At 34.6% G+C, this 23,416-nt stretch overlaps 1 protein-coding gene across 1 annotated transcript in view; it reads left to right on the top strand.

Annotated features, from left to right (window-relative positions):
- Positions 1-23,416, top strand: part of LOC133192082 (pre-mRNA-splicing factor ATP-dependent RNA helicase DHX16-like) — a 95,314-nt gene that overhangs the window by 16,148 nt on the left and 55,750 nt on the right. The window contains exons 2-6 of the mRNA XM_061327936.1: positions 795-929; positions 12,423-12,499; positions 14,816-14,978; positions 22,308-22,480; positions 22,821-23,042. Of these exons, the coding sequence (XP_061183920.1) occupies positions 795-929; positions 12,423-12,499; positions 14,816-14,978; positions 22,308-22,480; positions 22,821-23,042 (770 nt within the window). The remainder of the gene's footprint in view (positions 1-794; positions 930-12,422; positions 12,500-14,815; positions 14,979-22,307; positions 22,481-22,820; positions 23,043-23,416) is intronic.

A 23,416-nucleotide genomic window follows, 5' to 3' on the forward strand; every position in this document is an offset into this window, starting at 1 on the left:
AAGTTTTAAATTGTATATCAGTTATTGTTTTACACTTTGAAAATTCTTTTATGACCTAATTGTCTTTAGTTTTTTTAAAATTGATGTTTTTTTGGCAACACATTTTTTCTGTTGCACTCCTGACATGGTATAACTTTTTTTTCAACATCAGCCATGACCACAACTTGGTCAAACGAAAGTTGCTACAGTCTACATTTAAAGCTCAATACTTTGAATATTATCAGGAAAGTCTTTATTTCCAACATAAACCATTATTATTTATTTCACAAATTTTCAAAAAATATTGAATTTTGAAAATGTCACAAAAAGGTGTTGCACTCCTGACATGTTTAGCACCATTTTGGGCATAACTTTTTTGTGAATTGAGATATTAATGAGATATTTGGCAGGTATTTAGACACTATCTAAAGACATATGCTGAGACATAGAAATTTATTCCCATTGCCTATATTTTTAGTGCAGGTTGATAAATATGTGTTTGGTCTTTTTTTTTTAATTCACCGATGTGTAAATCAATAATCATACTTCACCACAGTACAAAAAACTGACTGAATGTGTTTCAGTGGTACCAAATTCAAAATTTCTTGGTTTTTTATATTCAAATTCAAAATGTAAAATTATAAATAAATAGGGTTTCATAGTTTTAGTCATATTGTTTATTGTGAGAAAATCTGAGAAAAACTCTTGTGTAATAGACACATAATTAATTGAGGTAATGTCACTGATCAATCTAAGAGATGAATACTAGCTGACATTATTACTGACACAATTTGAATTTTATTTCTTCACTTCAGTTGCCAAGGAAAGCGGTAGCAGAGAAGAGTTCTCGTATTCAAGAAAGACAAGCCTTGGAAATGCAGAAAAGAAATAAAAGTTACCAGCTGTTGGATAGTGACAGTGAGGAGGATTCATACATAGCCCCCTCAAAGGTAAACAAGAGTCAAATATCCATGATCAGGGATCTATTTATCACAAGAAATTACTTAATGAGCCACAGGATATTGTATCCTATAGAAGTCAAAGTGTGTATGTTTGTCCGTCTATGTGTAATGTATATTAAAAAGAAGATTGATTCCTATAGTAAGATGTCAAAAATAGAAGTTTGTGTTACTTATGTAGAAATATAACTGGTGAAATAATCTGCACACTGAATGTACACTATATATATGTAGATAATTTAGGAAAGATAGTATGAATTTTGGGCTTATCTGATTTTGAAGACCAAACAAATGCCCACAACTACTTCTTCACATTCAGACTATATTTTTGCTGGTTAGATAAGGAAAAATACCAGATCCTGTTTATTTCTTAGTCAATTGGTAAAAATATCAAAATTTTTGTCTTGTTTACAGTGCATGCCCCTGAATGATTTTGTTTACATTTTTAGTTCACCTGAGTCACTTGATATCCGTTTTTGTCATACATTATGTGTTAACATTTGAACATTTTCAACTTCTTCTCTGGAACACCGCCGAAATATGGCTGAAATATTGCTGACTCAGCATAAAACAACAATAATCAATCTTCTCTGGAACTGGTGAACCAATTTCAACCAATTTTGGCCTGTAGCATCTATGGGTGAAGGGGAACAAAATTTATGAATTTCATGGTCCCTGCCCCCCTGGAGCTTGAGGGGTGCAGCTTAAACCACCAAAATTAATGCAATCTTTAAAAATCTTTTTCTTACTTTTGGACATCAAGTAGTCAAAATGTTAGCATGATTGTAATAAGCATTGAGCCCTCTACCGAATTTTTAGCTCACCTGAGCTGAAAGCTCAAGTGAGCTTTTCTGATCACCCATTGTCCGTCGTCCGTCCATCTGTAAACTTTTCACATTTTCAACTTCTTCTCAAGAACCACTGGGCCAATTTTAACCAAACTTGGTACAAAGTATTCTTGAGTGAAGGGGATTTTAAATTATTAATGTACAGGGCCAAGTCCCCTTACAAGGGGAGATAATCAGGAAAAGACAAAAATAGGGTGGGGTCATTAAAAAATCTTCTTCTCAAGAACCACTGGGCAAAAAAAGCTGAAACTTATGTGGAAGCATCCTGGGATAGAGTAGATTCTAAATTGTTCAAATCAGGAACCCTGGGGGTAGGTGGAGCCACAATGGGGAATCCAAGTTTTACATTGAAATATGTAGGAAAAATCTTTTAAAATCTCCTTCTCAAGAACCACTGGACCAGAAAAGCTGAAACTTATGTGGAAGCATCCTTGGGTAGTGTAGATTCTAAATTGTTCAAATCATGACCCCCGGGGGTAGGACGAGGCCACAATAGGTAATTCATGTTTTATATTGAAATATATAGGAAAAATATTTAAAAATCATCTTCTCAAGAACCACTGGACCAGAAAAGCTGAAACTTATGTGGAAGCATCCTTGTGTAGTGTAGATTCTAAATTGTTCAAATCATGACCCCGGGGGTAGGGCGAGGCCACAGTAGGTATTACAAGGGGGAAAATCTGGTAAAGAACAGCATGACCAAAGTAACTCAGGTGAGCGATGTGGCCCATGGTCCTCTTGTTGAAATTCATGGCACCTGGATCAGTAGTTCTGGTGCTAGGGCAGGGCTATATAAGTGCATTAATTCTTTGAAAATCTTCTCTTCTCCTGGGTATTAAACAAACTAAGTAAATAAAAAGTTATGATGTGCAAGGGTTCCCCTTCTAAAATTGTGAATTTCATGGCCCCTGGGTCAGGGGTTCTGGTATTAGGGCAGAGCTCTAATGATTATATGGTGAAAATTCATTAATTCTTTGAAAAATCTTTTCCTCTGCTAGACTCTAATGATTATATGGTGAAAATTCATTAATTCTTTGAAAAATCTTCTCCTCTGCTCCTTGGTATTAAGTCCATGAATTAAGTACAAAGTTATGATGAGGAAGGATGCCTCTTCCGAACTTGTGAATGTCATGGCCTCTTGGTCAGGGGTTCTGGTGTTAGGGAGGGGCTCTAATGATTATACGGTGAAAATGCAATAATTCCTTGAAAATCTTCTCCTCTGCTCCTGGGTATTAAGCCGATGAATTCACTGAATAGTTATGATGAGGAAGGGTGCCTCTTCCAAACTTGTGCATTTCATGGTCTCTGGGTCAGGGGTTCTGGTGTTAGGGTGTGGCTCTAATGATTATTTAGTGAAAATGCATTAATTATTTAAAAATCATCTCCTCTGCTACTGGGTATTAAACCAATGGATTAAGTACATAGTTATGATCAGGAGGGGGTGCCTCTTCCAAAATTGTGAATTTCATAGCCCCTGTGTCAGGGGTTCTGGTGTTAAGGCAGGGCTCTATTGATTATTTAGCGAAAATGCATTAACTCTTTGAAAATCTTCTTCTCTGCTCCTTGGTTATTGTTTAAACAAACTAAGTGCATGGTTGTGATAAGCAAGAATGCCTTTTCCAAAATTGTGAAAAATTCATGGCCTCTGGGTTGGGGGTTCTGCTGAAAGGAGGAGGGGGGGGCTGTATTGATAATATAGTGAAAAGCATAATTTCTTTAAAAATATTCTTTTCTGCTCCTGGTTAAAAAGCAAAGAAACAGTAACTGTGTAGTTATGATGAGCAAGAGTGCTTCTTTTAGAATTATGAGTTTCATGTCCACTGGATCAGATGTTTTGGTATAAGGATGGGGCTCTATTGATAATATAGTGAAATTGCATTAATTCTGTTAAGTAATCTTGTCTGCTCCTTAGTGTTGAACAGATAAAGTTCATAGTTATGATGAACAAGGGTGCTTCTTACAATTTTTTTTTTAAACTTTGGGTCCCAGGGTCAGGGGTATTTGTGTGTGTGTGTGTTGGGGGGGGGGGTCTATTGATAATATAGTGAAAATGTGTTAATTCTTTGAAAATCTTCAACTAAGAGTATAGTTATGATGAAGAGGGTACCTCTTCCAGATTAGTGAAATTCATGACCCTGGCTCTTGGGTTTTGGTGTTAAGGTAGGGCTGTGTTGAATCTGTAGTTAAAATGCATTATTTCTTTTAAAGCCTTCTCTGCTCCTTGGCATATCAAAGGCAAACAGAGTAAAAGTTTTCATAAGCAAGTATATTTTTATCAGATTTTTGAACATCTGGACCATTTGGTGAAGTGTTGGGGTCTAGCTGCAATTATGTAGCCCTCTCCGATATTTTTATCTGATGTTTTCAGGAGAGGGCTACAATTCCACAGGATCTCCATAATGGTGCAAATATATTCTTTTGAATACTGACGAATACACACAAAATAAATTGATGTTGCATCCAACTTCCTTCAAATAAGATTAATTCTTTATTCATTACCAAGAACCTAGCCCTTGAAACATTAAAACAAGGTAAAATAAATCTGCGTGGTTACCATTCATCTTCCTCAGCTGCCATGACAGTTCTCCCATGTGTACTGAGACTTGCGCATGAAATTAAGAAGGCTTGATAAAGTAAATGTCGGTGTTGATAGATATTGTGTTGTAAGGTATCACTAAACATCGATGAGTAAAAGCATTAATTTTCATATAAAATATTTTTCACAAGCAGTAATATTTATGCTTAAAATAAGGAAATTCCTAAATAGATCCATTCCCTAGATCTCGAGTTCTCATTGGCTGTCCCAAAATGAAATCAATCAAGGTCAGTAAACATGGCGGATAAATTCAAGTTGTGATGTTGACGTACATGAAAAATAACTGATATATGGATTATTCTGTATATTTAGGGCCCCGCAAGGATTTGCGGGTGCCCTATAGTAATCACTCTGTCTATCTGTCCGTCTGTCTGTCTGTCTGTCCGTCTGTCATTCTTCCGTCCACAAATTTTCTGTTTTTTTCTAATAACTTTTTTTGTAGTTGACCAATTAAGTTCAAATTTGGTATGTTGGTTGAAGAGGCAGTAAGACATATTTTGATGCTAAGTTTGGTTCTCTATGTCATCCAGTTTGGAGCTGGGGTGGTGGGGTAGATTCCTTAACTTGACATTAGAATGAATGCCAGAGCAAAGAGAGATAACTGCTGAGAATGTTCCTATTGTAAACTATGAAAGCTGCAACTAGTCCCATGGGATTAATTAACTTTCCTCTTGAAGAAAATCCAAAGCATTATCTGTTTCTGTCAAATTGAGATTAATTAACACCTCTGTCTGCAAATGAAGTTTGTTTTGAAGTTAAGGTCAATTCTGAATGATGTTTACATTCTCTGAAATGTGGATTTCAATAATATTCATACTTTATTTTGGTAAAATACACAATGAGTTATGATTTCATTGCACTAAAACAAGATCTACATAAAGATATGGGTTGTTTTTTTTTTAAAAATTCTGTTTTTATTTATTTATTTATTCATTTTTTTTTTTTTTGCCTCTGTATGTAAATTCAAGAATACTATAAATTTTATCACATAGTCTGATAATAAACTCATTCTATCATTACTGAAAAAGTTCTTATAGTAAACTTGGAAGAAAAGGATGAGAGAGAGCAGTCCAATTAATCCCCTGGGATTAATTATCTTGTTTGGGGCAGAAAATTTTCCAGGCTTATCTTTATTTGTCATTTTAAGATAAATTAACCTTTGTCTGCAACTGATGTTTGTTTTGAAGTTAAGGTCAAGCCTGGGTGATATTTGCATTCACTGAAGGCTGGCATTTTAAAAAACACATGCTTTATTCTTGTTTAAATATATATTTAATTGAGTTATTATAGATACATGTTACATTATGTATGATGTTTTTTACTGCCTTAATATGTAAATACAGGGATACTCTTTACAGGTTGTTGGATATTTAGGAATTATCTTGAAAGTTTATAAATACAGTTGTTATTGCATATTCTTCTTCACATTTTTTTTAATTTTTGTAATCAAAATTCTCATTCTGTAAGCTGCACCCTTATATTTCTCACCCCTCGGCGGGGCCCTTGCTGACTGGTCAGTTTTCTAGTTTTTGATGAGTTCATGTCTTACATAACTACATTTTTGTCCCTCATGTCTTACATAACTACATTTTTGGGGTTCAAGTAAGTAATGTTAATAAAATAGTCATTTACTGATGATTTGAGTCAAAATCAGTGTGGGAGTGAATCACTCCCACACTTGCATCATTAAGGAGATCCTAAGGAGTTGAAACCCCCCTCCCCCCCCCCCCCCCCCCCCAAAAAAAGGAGAGTGCTACATTATTGCAGCTAGTTGGGGTCCTGACCAGGGCTCTATTAATTTGTATTCTGCTGAGAGAAGTTATCCCCCTTTGCCATTCACTTTTGGTAATTAATTACTTTAAATAATGTATTTGAAAAGTTAATAGAATAAGAGAATTATGCAAGAAATTTTATTGAATAATACAAGAAGTACTTTTATCATAGTTTTAATGATCAAATAGACTTGTAAATAAAAGATAAATAAAAATGAGACCAAAATTACTTATCTTATTAAATGTTCTTCAAAGACCAATTGAGGCCAATTTGAAAGGTTACAATATGGGGTTTCAAATAGTACAGAAGCATTAATAGTTTGTTAATAGTCTGCATGGTGATAGTGATAAATGGGGGACAGATTAGAACTTAATTGATGAGTTGTTACTGAATACTAGACTAATTATTTCATTGATCCTGATCATCTTATTTCTCTTGCTGTTGGGCAACAAAGCTTCATCTATCAGTTTATTTTATATTCTTTGGATCCTCTTAATTGATGTATTATACTCAGGTGACCATTAAGAGCCTTGGGCCTCTTGTTGATAAAAGCTTCTGTATCATGTGGCATTAAACATTTGCATTGGTAGTATGAACTAGGGATAAGAATTAAGACACAAAAAACATATTGTTTTATATATTGTTGACTTATGTATCATGATATGTTTTGAAATGTATCAATTTTCGTTCTTGTTATACAAAAGTTTAAAAAAATCATCTCGATAGTCATCAATGTAATATTGTTAGGAAAATATATATACTTCAGTCTATAAATTATGAATGCTGTTTAATGAAATAAGGATTGGGTAAAATCAATTGTGCAAAGATTTATTTTGAAAGAAAGCATATGTAATGCATTATGTATAATGCTTAATTATTCAAATTCTCATTTATAAAGGGTATTACAAAATTGGTATTCTGCACTGCTGTACAGGTAAATAAACTTCAAGTAAAACATATCATGATAAACTGGTGTATTGTTACACCACTGACATACAAACGTATACAGTTGTTGACTGGGGTCTTGGGCAACAGTTGATCTGTCAGACCAGTGTGCAAGCTGGCAACAGTTTGCACACCAGTCCAACAGATCAACTGTTGCCTGAGACCCCTGTCAACAACTGTTTTGTTCTACCCATATAATAAAAACTTTAAATCATTCTTGTATACAGGATTATATCAAGATTTTTTTATTTGTACCATCAGCCAGTGGTGTAGCTAAGCAAAAATAAAACGGATGCTTTTATGACTACAGGAGGTCTGGGGCAGAACTAACCCCCTTTTCAACAGGTCCAGGGAGGGGATCCCTTGAAAGTTCCGCAGAAATTGACAATATTACAATATTAAGGAGTGTCAGATCGAGTTTTAGAATGTGCAGGGTGAAGATACATGTAATGCAAAACAAATTATCTTTGAATTTATTGAAATGCATTCATTTATCAGATACATGTAATTCATTTTGTATTTATTTATTTAAAAAATAATGTGGATGCTTTGGCATACAAGCATAACGTTACATAGTAGCTACGCAATTGATCGGAGCAAAGAAAACGTTATATTTGACATTATTTGTGGTTATAATTAAACCTTGTATCATTTACCATTTTATGTCATTGATGTTTCAAATAATTTCGATTGGTTATCAAATATCATATGAAAACCATACATATTTGAACATACATATTTTTTCAAAAGTCTTATATATTTCTCGAGCTGCACAGTAAAATTTTTGGCGCATTTCAATCAACTTACAGCATGATTTTTTCACAGAAAAGAAATGGATAGACCGGTATAGATGTTTTATTCTGTTTTCACAACATTTGTAACACTTCTGTTGTTTCTGTTTTTAGCTCACCTGAGCCAAAGGCTCAAGTGAGCTTTTCTGATCAAAATTTGTCCGTTGTCTGTCGTCGTTGTAGTCGTTGTCGTTGTTGTAAACTTTTCACATTTTCATCTTCTTCTCAAGAACAACTGGGCCAATTTCAACCAAACTTGCCACAAAGTATCTTTGGGTAAAGGGGATTCAAGTTTGTTCAAATGAAGGGCCACGCCTTCTTCCAAGGGGAGATAATTAAGAATTCGTGAAAAATTAATGGCATCATTAAAAAATCTTCTTCTCAAGAACCACTGTGCTTGAAAGTATGAAACTTATGTGGAAGCATCCTCAGGTAGTGTAGATTCAAGTTTGTTCAAATCATGACCTCTGGGGGTCGGGTGGGGCCACAATGGGCGATCAAAGTTTTACATAGGAATATATAGGAAAAATCTTTAAAAATCTTCTTCTCAAGAACAGCAAAGCCATGATTGGTCATATTTATATGGTAGCATCCTCAGATAGTGTAGATTCAATTTTGTTCAAATCATGACCCCCGGGGGTCGGGTGGGGCCACAATGGGCGATCAAAGTTTTACATAGGAATACATAGGTTAAATCTTTAAAAATCTTCTTCTCAAGAACAGCAAAGCCATGATTAGTCATATTTACATGGAAGCATCCTCAGGTAGTATAGATTCAAGTTTGTTCAAATCATGACCTCTGGGGGTCGGGTGGGGCCACAATGGGCGGTCAAAGTTTTACATAGGAATATATAGGAAAAATCTTTAAAAATCTTCTTCTCAAGAACAGCAAAGCCATGATTGGTCATATTTATATGGTAGCATCCTCAGATAGTGTAGATTCAATTTTGTTCAAATCATGACCCCCGGGGGTCGGGTGGGGCCACAATGGGCGATCAAAGTTTTACATAGGAATACATAGGTTAAATCTTTAAAAATCTTCTTCTCAAGAACAGCAAAGCCATGATTAGTCATATTTACATGGAAGCATCCTCAGGTAGTATAGATTCAAGTTTGTTCAAATCATGACCTCTGGGGGTCGGGTGGGGCCACAATGGGCGGTCAAAGTTTTACATAGGAATATATAGGAATAATCTTTAAAAATCTTCTTCTCAAGAACAGCAAAGCCATGATTAGTCATATTTATATGGTAGCATCCTCAGATAGTGTAGATTCAAGTTTGTTCAAATCATGACCCCCGGGGATCGGGTGGGGCCACAATGGGCGATCAAAGTTTTACATAGGAATACATAGGTTAAATCTTTAAAAATCTTCTACTCAAGAACAGCAACGCCATGATTGGTCATATTTAAATGGAAGCATCCTCAGATAATGTAGATTCAAATTTGTTCAATTCATAGTTTTACATAGGAATACATAGGTTAAATATTTAAAAATCTTCTACTCAAGAACAGCAAAGCCATGATTGGTCATATTTAAATGGAAGCATCCTCAGATAATGTAGATTCAAATTTGTTCAATTCATGACCCCCCCTTTTTTATTTAAACTTTTCAACCTTTCAAGACTGAACTGATTTCTGCTTTTTCCTAGCCATAGTGCTCAGGTGAGCGATGTGGCCCCTGGGCCTCTTGTTTTTAAAATGGTCTACATTTCCTCTTCCTATGCAGCTGCGAAGCGTACATCTTTTTGTTTTTAAAACTAAATGACTTAAATGAAAAACCGTTTTAGCGCCATATGATGTCATCGGTCAATAGTCTTTTTTAAACAGTCGATTTTAACAGTTCCAGTCCAATAGTCACCGGAACAGTCAAAATGCTGAACTTTTTTTCATATAGAGTTACATAGGAACTGTTATATAGGGGTATAACAATCTGGACTATCTTAGGTGACCACTTAAAGGACTTGGAGAAAAAAGTCACATAAGACGGGGAGACACTTAACACAGTCCAAGACTTGTCTCATATTTTTGCTCATTTTTAGGAAAGGTCGCATTATATAAATGGTGCCTGTTTTGGAGGGTATCAGTCGAAATTGACACCCGGAGGAAAACCATTGTCAACCGACGTGTCAGCAGAGGTTGACAATGGTTTTCTGAGAGGTGTCAATTTCGACTGTTACCCTTCAAAACAGGCACGATTTATTTTATTACACTGAATGTCTAATTTGTTTAAGATTTCAGCATAAAATTTGTCTATCGTCATTTAAGTTCACATTTAGAAAGATTTCATACTCCTCCCTTCTGTTTTTCCCAATAAGAAAGCTTCGAAAAAAATTTACCGACCTCTTTATTGTTTGTTTGATATTCAAAGAGTCCTTTATCATCAAAAGTTTCATTATTTCTGCACTCGCAAGCTTTTTTCGTCTGTTCGTTTGTTGCTTACAATTAAGCCAAATCGGACGCAAATTTGTTTGACGCTTCTTTCAAATGCACAAATGACGTTTTGAGAATTCTACGGCGAACCGTACGCACATGATTTACACACGTGACATTTTGTTCTATTACCCATTGTCAAGTATGTTGCTAATGCTGAGGGTAACATAATGGATTTTTAAATGCATCTAAACCAATCAGATTTTAGTATTTATCATGAAAGTATAATAAATAGTAATGTGAATCAATACACAATACAGTCAATCCTCGTAATCTTGAACTCAATGGGATGAAGAAAAAACTTCAAGATATCAAAGGATTCAAGATATCCAGGTTAAAATACTTCAAGAATAAGGGGTTCACCATTGGGACATCTAAATCATTTTGACTTATCCATGGTGTTCAAGACATCAGTGTTCAAGATACTGAAGTTCAACTGTATATCATGTTTTTTTTTAGCAGTTATCATGCTGATATTATACAGTTATTGCATGATCGTGAGGGAAATATGAAGATTTGTTCAGCCAAGAAAAATCGTATTCCCCGAGGGCTTTGCACGAGGGGAATATGATATTTCTTGGCTGAATAAATCCTAATGTTTCCCGAACATTCATGCAATAAATTGTTTATTATACCGAAACAAGTAAAAACTTTAAAAATAAACATAATCTTTCAAATTCCGCACTTAAATTCACTTTCAATTTTAACATAGTGTTACTGAAACAAAGAAGTCCATCAGCAATTTTGCGATGTAAACCAGGCTATTGTGACGTATACTACTTTCGATTGTTTTCGTTCAACGAACGGTAACTATTGCGGGAAAATGTATTAGGTCTCCGAAGAGGTTGAATATGATGAAAAGCATGACAACGACAGGGAAATATGAAGTTTTATGGCCCTGTCACGTGATAATCTAGAACCAATCAGATAACGCGTTATATAGAATAATCATAATGAGTTATAATAATAGTCAATGTAGGGACCCCTGGGGGTAGTCTGGGGAAGTTGGTGTCTAGTTCCCTTCCAATTTTGAAAGAGGAGGGACAAGGGTATCTTTAAATTTATTATCTTTGAATCTTTATATTAGTTACCAGTTAGAGCCCTGTTAGGTGAAATTTAAAAAAAAAAAACTATGTTTTTAAGTTACACAAACCCAATGCAGGAGCATTGCACTTATCTTATTAATTTAAAAGTGTTAAAGCAAGAAAATACACTTTTTTTTCATGATATACTATACAGCAATCTATAACAACTATATTAAATGTTTCTTTGTTGTAATTGATAAGAGAAATTCTTCTTGTCCCATGGGTGTAATTATCAAGCAATGGTCTTAAGGTGTTTCAAGGAGATGCAAGATCTGTCAAATTAGAGATTATTTAGTGAGTTTAGTGTAAGGAGATTTCTGGTACATCATCTCTAATGGATTATCTGTATCTCATATCTATATCTCATAATCTTATGTATTGGACAGAGGAATCTGGCCTCTTAATTGTAATTGATTTGTATCTTTAAATGAAATAGTTCTTGTTGGGTAGCTTACTTTCAAAATAAATTTTGCTTTTTGACATCATAGACAGCTGCTCTTTCAATAAAAATGGAACTTGTAAATTAACTTACCTTGTCATTGGTCATTTTCAAAATTATTTTGTTAAGAAAACATTCTAATTTTACACAAAATATTCCGAAGTTGATATTAATAAAAAGATGCTCGGGTTTTTGATTGACAAAATCTATGTAGTTTTTGAAGATCAAGTCTTCCAACACTCTGTCTTAATACCCATGGGTACCAATTGCACCCATTATTAGCAGACCTATTTTTGTATTCATATGAAACAGAATTTATTCAAAAACTTATGCATGTACATAATAAGAAAACACTTGCTGTGGCCTTCATCTTGACTTAACAATACATGTATATGGTTGCTTGTCATGTAAGACAGGGAGTCACTTTATACAGTGATTAACACCTTTTAAAATAAATTTTGGTGTGGCATTCCTCCTTAATATGCTCACATATATAGTAGAGAGTTGTTTATTACAAAGAGTCATTATGGCAGTCTAAAATGCTGGTATATACATGAATATACATTTATTTTCAGAAATCAAAATTGGATAAGAGGAAACAATACAGGAAAAAACAAGAGTCTTCATCCAGTAGTAGTAATGAGGAAGAAAAGTAAGTAGCAGTGGTGAAGAAGAGAGAAGTAAGTAGCAATAGTGAGTAAGGGAAGAGAAGTAAGTAGCAATAGTGAGTAAGAGAAGAGAAGTAAGAGTATTGGTTAGGAAGAGAAGAGAAGTAAGTATCAGTAGTGAGGAAGAGAAGAGAAGTAAGTAGTATTGGTGAGGAAGAGAAGAGAAGTAAGTAGCAGTAGTGAGATAGAGAAGAGAAGTAGCAGTAGTGAGTAAGAGAAGAGAAGTAAGTAGCAGTAGTGAGGAAGAGAAGTAAGTAGTATTGTTGAGGAAGAGAAGAGAAGTAAGTAGTATTGGTGAGGAAGGAAGAGAAGTAAGTAGTATTGGTGAGGAAGAGAAGAGAAGTAAGTAGCAGTAGTGAGGAAGAGAAGAGAAGTAAGTAGTATTGGTGAGGAAGAGAAGAGGAGTAAGTAGCAGTAGTGAGGAAGAGAAGAGAAGTAAGTGAATTGGTGATGAAGAGAAGTAAGTAGTATTGGTGAGGAAGAGAAGAGAAGTAAGTAGTATTGGTGAGGAAGAGAAGAGAAGTAAGTAGTATTGGTGAGGAAGGAAGAGAAGTAAGTAGTATTGGTGAGGAAGAGAAGAGAAGTAAGTAGCAGTAGTGAGGAAGAGAAGAGAAGTAAGTGAATTGGTGAGGAAGAGAATAAGTAGTATTGGTGAGGAAGAGAAGAGAAGTAAGTAGTATTGGTGAGGAAGAGAAGAGAAGTAAGTAGCAGTAGTGAGGAAGAGAAGAGAAGTAAGTGAATTGGTGAGGAAGAGAAGTAAGTAGTATTGGTGAGGAAGAGAAGAGAAGTAAGTAGTAGTGGTGAGGAAGAGAAGAGAAGTAAGTAGTATTGGTGAGGAAGAGAAGAGAAGTAAGTAGCGGTAGTGAGGAAGAGAAGTAAGTAGTATTGGTGAGGAAGAGAAGAGAAGTAAGTAGTATTGGTGAGGAAGAGAAGTAAGTAATATTGGTGAGGAAGAGAAGAGCTGGAAGTAGCAGTAGTGAGGAAGAGAAGTAAGTAGTATTGTTGAGGAAGAGAAGAGAAGTAAGTAGCAGTAGTGAGGAAGAGAAGAGAAGTAAGTAGTATTGGTGAGGAAGAGAAGAGAAGTAAGTAGCAGTAGTGAGGAAGAGAAGAGAAGTAGCAGTAGTGAGGAAGAGAAGAGAAGTAAGTAGCAGTAGTGAGGAAGAGAAGTAAGTCGTATTGTTGAGGAAGAGAAGAGAAGTAAGTAGCAGTAGTGAGGAAGAGAAGTAAGTAATATTGGTGAGGAAGAGAGGAGAAGTAAGTAGCAGTGGTGAGGAAGAGAAGTAAGTAGTGTTGGTGAGGAAGAGAAGTGAAGTAAGTAGTATTGTTGAGGGAGAAAGTAAGTAGCAGTGGTGAGGAAGAGAGGAGAAGTACACTGTAAGTAGCAGTAATGAGGAAGAGAAGTAAGTGGTGTTGGTGAGGAAGAGAAGAGAAGAAAGTAGGAGTAGGGAGGAAGAGAAGAGATGTAAGTAGCAGTAGTGAGGAAGAGAATAGAAGTAAGTAGCAGTAGTGAGGAAGAGAAGTGAGTAGTATTGGTGAGGAAGAGAAGAGAAGTAAGTAGCAGTAGTGAGGAAGAGAAGTTTTAGAATTTGATAAATGGTGTTGTCATGGTTACTATAAGTCAAAATTTCTTTGAAGTTTTTTTTTCTATATGTTTTTTCTTCAGTTTTTGGTCTGATTCAATTAATAATTAAAAGACAAGCATCTTTGCTAGCCATCTTTGCTAGCAAAGTGTTTCTGATCAGCTACTCTTCTTACAAACTCGTGGCCTATTGTGCTATCTATCAAAAGCTGGGATTTTTTCTTCCAAAGTGTGATTTAGTTCAACTAAACAGCTAATATATTACTAAGCTTTACACAATGAGGATAACTCAAGGATTGTTCTTTACTCTTTTATAAGTTCATGTGCACATAGCTATATTGCAGATACAGACTTGCACCCTAAATAACAATAAACATTGCTAAATACCTGCTTGTGATAAGTTCTTTTTAATACTTCAATATTCAAAAAAGCTAGATTTATTTCTATCAATGCTGTGATTAGAGAGCACATATTTCCTTTTTTTCGGATAGCACAATAAGCCAAGGCTATGTGAGAAGAAAAGCAGATCAGAAAAAAAACTTGATCAGCAAAGATGGTGCACAAACTGATTATATCTGTATACATTTTATTTATTTTTTTATTGAATGGTATATTTTCTGACCTTTTTATTATGAAAGGTTGTCTTACAGTAATATCATTTTATAAAATAATATAAAATTTTATGTCGAGTTTCTAAATGTGATACTTGTTCTACCTTTAGTCTAGATATAGATGATGACAGAGATGAAACAGATGATAATTCAGAGGAAGAAATGGAGAAGGAACGCCTTAAGGATTTAGATGAGAGAGACAAGTTTGCCAATCGTTTGAAAGAGAAGGATAAAGAGAAACAGAGATCTATCATGTCAAAGTCAGAGAAGAAAGTAAGGACTGATGCAACCTATGCAAGACCCTCCAGTAGTACATGGTTGCAGTGTCATTATTAGAATTTTCCCTAAATATATAATTAGGGCCCCGCAAGGATTTGCGGGTGCCCTATAGTAATCACTCTGTCTGTCTGTCTGTCTGTCTGTCATTCTTCTGTCCACAAATTTTCTGTTTTTTTCTAATAACTTTTTTTGTAGTTGACCAATTAAGTTCAAATTTGGTATGTTGGTTGAAGAGGAGTAAGACATATTTTGATGCTAAGTTTGGTTCTCTATGTCATCCAGTTTGGAGCTGGGGTGGTGGGGTAGATTCCTTAACTTGACATTAGAATGAATGCCAGAGCAAAGAGAGATAACTGCTGAGAATGTTCCTATTGTAAACTGTGAAAGCTGCAACTAGTCCCATGGGATTAATTAACTTTCCTCTTGAAGAAAATCCAAAGCATTATCTGTTTCTGTCAAATTGAGATTAATTAACACCTCTGTCTACAAATGAAGTTTGTTTTGAAGTTAAGGTCAATTCTGAATGATGTTTACATTCTCTGAAATGTGAATTTAAATAATGTTCATACTTTATTTTGGTAAAATGTACAATGAGTTATGATTTTATTGAATTCTAAAAACAAGATATACATAAAGATATAGGTTTTTTTTTTGTTTTTATTTATTTTATTTATCTATTCTTTTTTTTTTTTTTTTTTTTTTGGCTGCCATATGTAAATTCAAGAATACTATTAATTTTAACGGGTAGTCCAGTAATAAACTCATTCTATCATTACTGAAAGAATTCTTATTGTAAACTTGGAAGAAAAGGATGAGAGAGCAGTACAATTCATCCCTTGGGATTAATTATCTTGTCGGGGGGGGGGGGGGGGGGGGGGGGGGGCAGACAATTTTCCAGGCTTATCTTTATTTGTCACTTTAAGATAAATTAACCTTTGTCTGCAACTGCTGTTTGTTTTGAAGTTAAGGTCAAGCCTGGATGATATTTGTATTCACTGAAGGCTGGCATTTTATAAAACACATGCTTAATTCTTGTTTAAATATACATTTAATTGAGTTATTATAGATATGATGTTTTTTACTGCCTTATGTAAATACAGGAATACTCTTTACAGGTTGTTGGATATTTAAGAATTATCTTGAAATTTTATAAATACAGTTGTTAATGCATATTTTTCTTCATATATTTTTAAATTTTTGTAATCAATTAAAATTCTCATTCTGTAAGCTGTACCCTTATATTTCTACCCCTTGGCGGGGCCCTTGCTGACTGGTCAGTTTTCTAGTTCCAATGGTAGAAAGGATTCAGTGGAATTTTTTAAACCTGTCTTTTGACAAGGTATGGGTTCTAATTAATACAAAAATCTATGTAATACTGTAGATCTCCAAAAGTTTGCGACATTTTATTTTCAAAAGATCGTAATATTGAATTTATGAATGAGACAAAATTTTCATGAGTTCTCCTTATTGTTCTACATATTCTTTAGTAATACAATTATACACAAGAACTTTATTTTCCTGAGCAGAATGCTTCATGTAATTATGGGAAAATAAAGTTCTCGTGAATAAGAAGTTATTTACAGTAGATGCAGCAAAATTACTCGGGACAATTATGTCAAAAACTGTACGGAAACAAACTCGTTGATGGGTGCATTAGCAAGAAAATTCGAGGGTTTCAAAAATCTTAGATTTTTTTATGTCAGGAAACTTAGTGGATCAAAAGTATCTGATAGACATCTTTTTGTAAAGTTTTTAAAATATTAAGATCATAAACACTTTTTCTTGTAACTGTTTCCTGATTATTAGTCTATGGTGCCACATGGTTATATATAATCTCTGTAATCGCTGAAAACCCATGCTGTTTGACACAGCTACAGACTGACCATGGGTTTCCAACAATGACACAGCTAGGAATCTGTAATGGATATATGCGAATGCAGTTCTGTATGAAAAAATATCAGACAGTTTGAGGCCCTTTAGGGCCAAAAACTGATATTTTTTCATACAGAATTGTATGAGGCATATATCTTACTTAAAACATTGCTTTTTGAATTACCTGAGACAATCCGATTTTTAACAAAAGACTAAGGTGTTAATGACCATTGACGCAATTCTTTCAAGAATGCATGCTTGAATGAAAAATACTCAGTATTTTATGAATCAGCTGAACAAGGGTGAAGTAATATACTGTGGTTTCATTAATATTCCTGGGCATCAATTTTTCGTGGATTTAGTAAAAGTCACTGTTTTGAGATACATAAATTCGTGGATAAGGGTCATACAACAACAAAAAATTGTCAACTTTTCATTTTTTTCCCCCGAATGCTTCAGAGAGAATCTTCATGCCATTTACAATATTAAGGGAACTTAATATTTTAAAACACTACTAACAGGTGACAAGTCTTTAATTTATTATTTATAGTTTATTCATCTGTATTTTTAAATGTTGGAACCTTCAAGCGTTTACTGCAACAGCGCAATATACCGGTACATTGTGTATGTAGATTTGTATATTACCAAAAAAATTTTCCATTATTTATCTAGAATCTTCAGCCCAATTAAATTTGTAACATACAAAGATTTGAATGTCCTTATATGCAAGAAGTTTTGATGTGATGATTTTTTGCAAGTAATGCCCCTTTTTGAATTATACTGTGTTTTTAAAATGCACTGTGCCATTCATTCTGTGTTGCATTGTCGAGTTTTGGGGGAGCGTGGGGTATGAGCTTGCTCACTTTTTCTTTCATTTTACGATAATTTGAGTTTTTATTGTTTGTGCAGGTGATAATTGGTGTTGGACCCGTAGATTGCTTGAAAATAACAAATTTACACCTGATTATCTATCATCCTTTGTGTTACTGTATATGTGGTAATTTTGACGACGTGTTTATTTTGACTATATTGACGGTTTTTCTTTTCTCGTCAAAATTTCCACTCGTCAAACTTCACATCATATATGTAGCGTCACCACAAACATTGACTATTATAAACTTTACCGCTTAATTTTCTTGGCTTATCCCATTAGAAATAGATCAAAGATAATGTTCAATTTTTTAGCTCACCTGAGCCGAAGGCTCAAGTGAGCTTTTCTGATCGAAATCTGTCCGTTGTCCGTCATCGTCGTCGTTGTCGTAAACTTTTCACATTTTCATCTTCTTCTCAAGAACCACTACTTGCCACAAAGTATTCTTGGGTAAAGGGGATTCAAGTTTGTTCAAATGAAGGGCCACACCTTCTTCCAAGGGGAGATAATCATGAATTTGTGAAAAATTAATGGCATCATTTAAAAATCTTCTCAAGAACCACTGTGCTTGAAAATATGAAACTTTTATGAAAGCATCCTCAGGTAGTGTAGATTGAAGTTTGTTCCAATCATGACCCCCAGGGGTAGGGTGGGGCCACAATGGGCGATCAAAGTTTTACTTAAGAAAATATAGGAAAACTCTTTAAAAGTCTTCTTCTCAAGAACAGCAAAGCCATGATTGGTCATATTTATATGGAAGCATCATCAGGTAGTGTAGGTTGAAGTTTATTCAAATCATGACCCCCGGGGGTAGGGTGGGGCCACAATGGGCGATCAAAGTTTTACATAGGAATATATAGGAAAACTCTTCAAAAATCTTCTTCTCAAGAACAGCAAAGCCATGATTGGTCATATTTATATGGAAGCATCCTAAAGTAGTGTAGGTTGAAGTGTGTTCAAATCATGACCCCCGGGGGTAGGGTGGGGCCACAATGGGAGATCAAAGTTTTACATAGGAATATATAGGAAAACTCTTTAAAAAATCTTCTTCTCAAGAACAGCAATGCCATGATTGGTCATATTTATATGGTAGCATCCTCAGGTAGTGTAGATTCAAGTTTGTTCTGATCATGACCCCCAGGGGTAGGGTGAGGCCACAAGGGGAGATCAAAGTTTTACATAGGAATATATAGGAAAACTCCTTAAAAATCTTCTTCTCAAGAACAGCAAAGCCATGATTGGTCATATTTATATGGTAGCATCCTCAGGTAGGTAGATTCAAGTTTGTTTCAATCATGACCCCTGGGGGTAGGGTGAGGTCACAATGGGTGATCAAATTTTTATATAGGAAAACTCTTTAAAAATCTTCTTCTCAAGAACAACAAAGCCATAACTGGTCATATTTATATGGAAGCATCCTCAGGTAGTGTAGATTCAAGTTTGTTCCAATCATGACCCCAGGGGGGGGGGGGGGGGATAGGGGGGGCCACAATGGGAGATCAAAGTTTTACATAGGAATACATAGGAAAAATCTGTAAAAATCTTCTTCTCAAGAACAACAAAGCCATGATTGGTCATATTTATATGGAAGCACCCTCAAGTAGTGCAGGTTCAAGTTTGTTCCAATCATGACCCCCAGGGGTAGGGTGGGGCCACAATGGGCGATCAAAGTTTAACATAGGAATACATAGGAAAAAGCAAGCCTTTTAAAATCTTCTTCTCAAGAACAGCAAAGCCATAATTAGTCATATTTAAATGCAAGCTTCCTTAGGTAATGTAGATTCAAATTTTGTTCAAATCATGACCCCCCAGGGGAATAGAGGGGCCATAATAGGGGATCATAGTTATACAAAGGAATACAAATGATATATCAATAAAAATTGTCTTCTTAAGAACAGCAAAGCCATTATTTGTCATATTAATTCAAAAGCATCCCTTTGAAGTATAGATTCAAGTTCAAATCCCCCCCCCCCCTCGAACCACTTTTATATCAAAACTTTTCAAGACTGAACTGATTTCTGCTTTTTCCTAGCCAGAGTGCTCAGGTCAGGGATGTGGCCCCTGGGCCTCTTGTTTGTAAATAGTTATGAAAATATATAATCATAGTTTTAAAAACCATTGAATCTAAACAAGTGTGTCGTATACTACTATTATCCATGATCAAAACATTCTAACTTTGCATAATTATCATGGGGTGCTTGACCTTCTTTGTCACCCGAGGCAATTGGTCTCGTATAATGAAAACAAAATTTATTCAATCAAATCTTATACACTGTAGATGGTTTTTACAAGCAAAGTTAAATTTCATTGATGCCAACGCTTGTAAATGAGTTCATGAGGAAGTCGCTGTCTTTGCTTATAATAACATCGTGAACTTTCAGGACATATTTCGCATGAAGCGGCTTAATTGTAGACGTTCTCAAGTCTATGTCAAGTCAACTAAGCAAATGTTTCCACCAGGCTTTTGGTCCTTTAGTTTCTGGCGAAATCAAAGATACATAAATCTTGATTCAATATTTTTTCAAAATTTACACTCGTCAATTTTCATTAAAAAAAAATCGTCAACTTTTCAACTCGTCAAAATAACCGCATTTACAGTATCACTGATTGGTATATGCACCACATTGACAGATATACCTGTTGTTTGTTTATCTCTGTGTAGAATATTTATACCCCCGCTCCGAAGGAGAGGGGGGTATACTGTTTTACCCTTGTCTGTCTGTCTGTCTGTCCGTCTGTCTGTCTGTCTGTCCGTCCGTCTGTCTGTCTGTCTGTCTGTCTGTCCGTAACAAATTTTGGTTGCAGTTTTCTCAGCAACTACTCATTGCAGATGCTTGAAATTTTAGCACAATCTTTGTTTAGGCATGCCATATATTGGGATTTATTTTTGTACTAATCTGATGTCAACTTCCTGTTTATCAGTGCGTCTGTCCGAAATGTACATAGCAAATTTTGGTCATGGTTTTCTCAGCAACTACTTATCGCAGATGCTTCAAATTTTAGCACAATCTTTGTTTAGGCATGCCATATGTTGGGATTCAGTTTTTACAAATCCAATGTCAATATCCTAATTATCACTGTCTTTGTCTATAACCGAACTTGTGTATTCACATCAGAGCGGGGGTATTATTAGTGAGCATTGGCTCACAGACTTCTTGTTATACATACTTTTTGATTGGATTGAAATAGTTTGTTTAAATTTAATCCTGAAAATATTATTATTTTTGTAACATGAATGCATGTTGCATGATTTTATTCCATAAGAATAATTTTACAATGTGGAAGGCTTTTCCTATCAATAATTTACATAACAGTAGAGATAACATTTTCACATGTATTAAGGGGTGTTTGGGTTTCAACTGACAACTCTACACATCAGACATTTACTCCAAAAATGATATGAAGCTAAAAGAAGTTGAAAATTCTGTACATTTAATGGCATATAATTATGTTAAAAAAGAAAAAGTACTATAAAGGACTAGAATTGGGTAATACATCAACAGAAAAAAATTGACTCGTCTGGTAGTTTTTAGCTCTACAGGTCAGAGACGACAAGAGATTATGCAATAGTAAGGTGTCTGTCATCCGTCCATCTGTCTGTCTGTCTGTAAACAATTTTTCAAATTGCTACTCCTCCTACAGTTTTGGTCTGATTCCAATATAACAAGTAGACTACACTAAGGTACATAATTCAGTGCATTAGTTTTTGATTTTGGTGAGCATTGTTGCCATGGTTACTAAAATAAAAATTTCTGTGAAATACTTTTAAAACACTACTCCTCCTACAGTTTTTGTCTGATTTCAATATAACTTGGCGTACAAGTAGACTACACTAAGATTCAACATCCTGTGCATTGGTTTTTGATTTCAATGAACGGTGTTGCCATAGTTTCTGAAAATATAAATTTCTGTGAAATACTTCTGAAATGCTACTCCTCCAACAGTTTTGGTCTGATTTCAATATAGCTTGGTATCCAAGTAGATTACACTAAGATACATAATCCTATTCATCGGTTTTTGATTTTGATGAACAGTGTTGCCATGGTTACTAAAAATAGGAATTTCTCTGACATTTATTTAAAATGCTACTTCCTATACAGTTTTAGTCTGATTTCAATATAACTTGGCGCACAAGAAGAATACAGTAAGATACATAATTCTTTTAACTGGTTTTTGATTTTGGTGAGCATTGTTGTTATGGTGAGCAAAAAAAAAATAATTTCTATGAAATACTTCAAAATGCTACGCCTTCTACAGTTTTGACCTGATTTCAATATAACTTGACACACAAAGAGATTTCAAACTCAGATTATTAATTCTATGCATCAGATTTGATTTCAAATATTGGTGTTGCCATGGTTACTAAAAAAAATAGAAATTTCTGTGAAATACTTTCAAATTGCTTCTCTTCCCAGTGCAAGTGCTACTTTTCTCTTTCTTTGCTTTAAGTACAAACCAGTAGAGCTACAGTCTCCTCAGAGACTTCTGGTTAACTTTTAAATCTAAAAAAAAAAAAGCTGACAATTGAAAATTAATTTACGATATTATAGTACTGTATGTTTCATATTGTATTTATTCAGGCTTATGAAGAAGCCAGGAAGAGGCTTGAGATGGAGGCAGAAGATAGAAAGAAGATCATCCCTGAGTTGAGGAAGAAGTCTAGAAGGGATTATCTCAAAAAGAGAAATGTGGACAAGCTGGAAGACCTGGAGGCAGAACTGATGGATGAGGAGTACTTATTTGGAGACACAAAGTAAGATTTTTAGCTCATCTGAGCAAAATGTGCAATATGAAAAGGGAACACTCTTTTTAAAGTGCCCAACTTGACATAGTGCAGTATCAGTTGATATTATTAACCTTTTTTTTTTACTTCAATATGTTTTTGAAATTTAAAAATGGTTTCTCAAGAATTTCCTTGACAAAATAACTGTGAATCTATTTGCTAGAGGAGTCTGACTAATGGCAGTTATTGATCCATATTAGTCATACATGGAACACAACTTTAATTTATTCTTTCACTATATAGCAAATTAAGACTTTTTTTTGTCTTTCAACTTAATGAATGCTGTTTGGTGACTTTAAATTATCTCTAGACTTACAGAAAGAGAAAAAAGAGAAAGAGAATATAAAAAGACTGTCCTAACACTAGCGAAAGATCACCACAAAGCTCGTGAGATAGAGAAGGTGAATCGATATTATATGCCAAAAGATGACGTAAAGCCATCTGAAAAATATGAGGAAGATCTTACTGAGAAAGGTCCCAATTATGAACAGAAACGCTGGGAAGAGGAGCATGTTGGAGCAGCTATAATGAAGTATGTTCAGTTCAATGATATAATTTGTGCTATCATAAGTTTAAGGTGCACTGACCCTCTCGCCTGATAAAAAACAAACAAAACTCTCACTGAAATCAATATTTAGGCCTTTCAACTAATTTTTCAAGTTGTACCTATGGTAAAAAACATTTGATAGGTAGATTTATAGGTTAATGAAATTTCAAAATGCAGTATAATCCATACATATACTTAATTAAATCATTAAAAATTTTAAATTAAATAATCATTAATTGATTTGTATGATGTTGTGTTTTGAGGAAAGGTAACTCAAGTGTAAAAAACGATCAAATTACTGATGTATGACCTATTGTGTATGGAAATGACATACAGACTGCTTTAATTCTGGCATTGTT

Source organism: Saccostrea echinata, unplaced genomic scaffold (genome assembly GCF_033153115.1).
Source record: "Saccostrea echinata isolate AGI-Se365-2 ecotype Australia unplaced genomic scaffold, CSIRO_AGI_Sech_v1 ptg000025l, whole genome shotgun sequence".
NCBI lineage: Eukaryota > Metazoa > Mollusca > Bivalvia > Ostreida > Ostreidae > Saccostrea > Saccostrea echinata.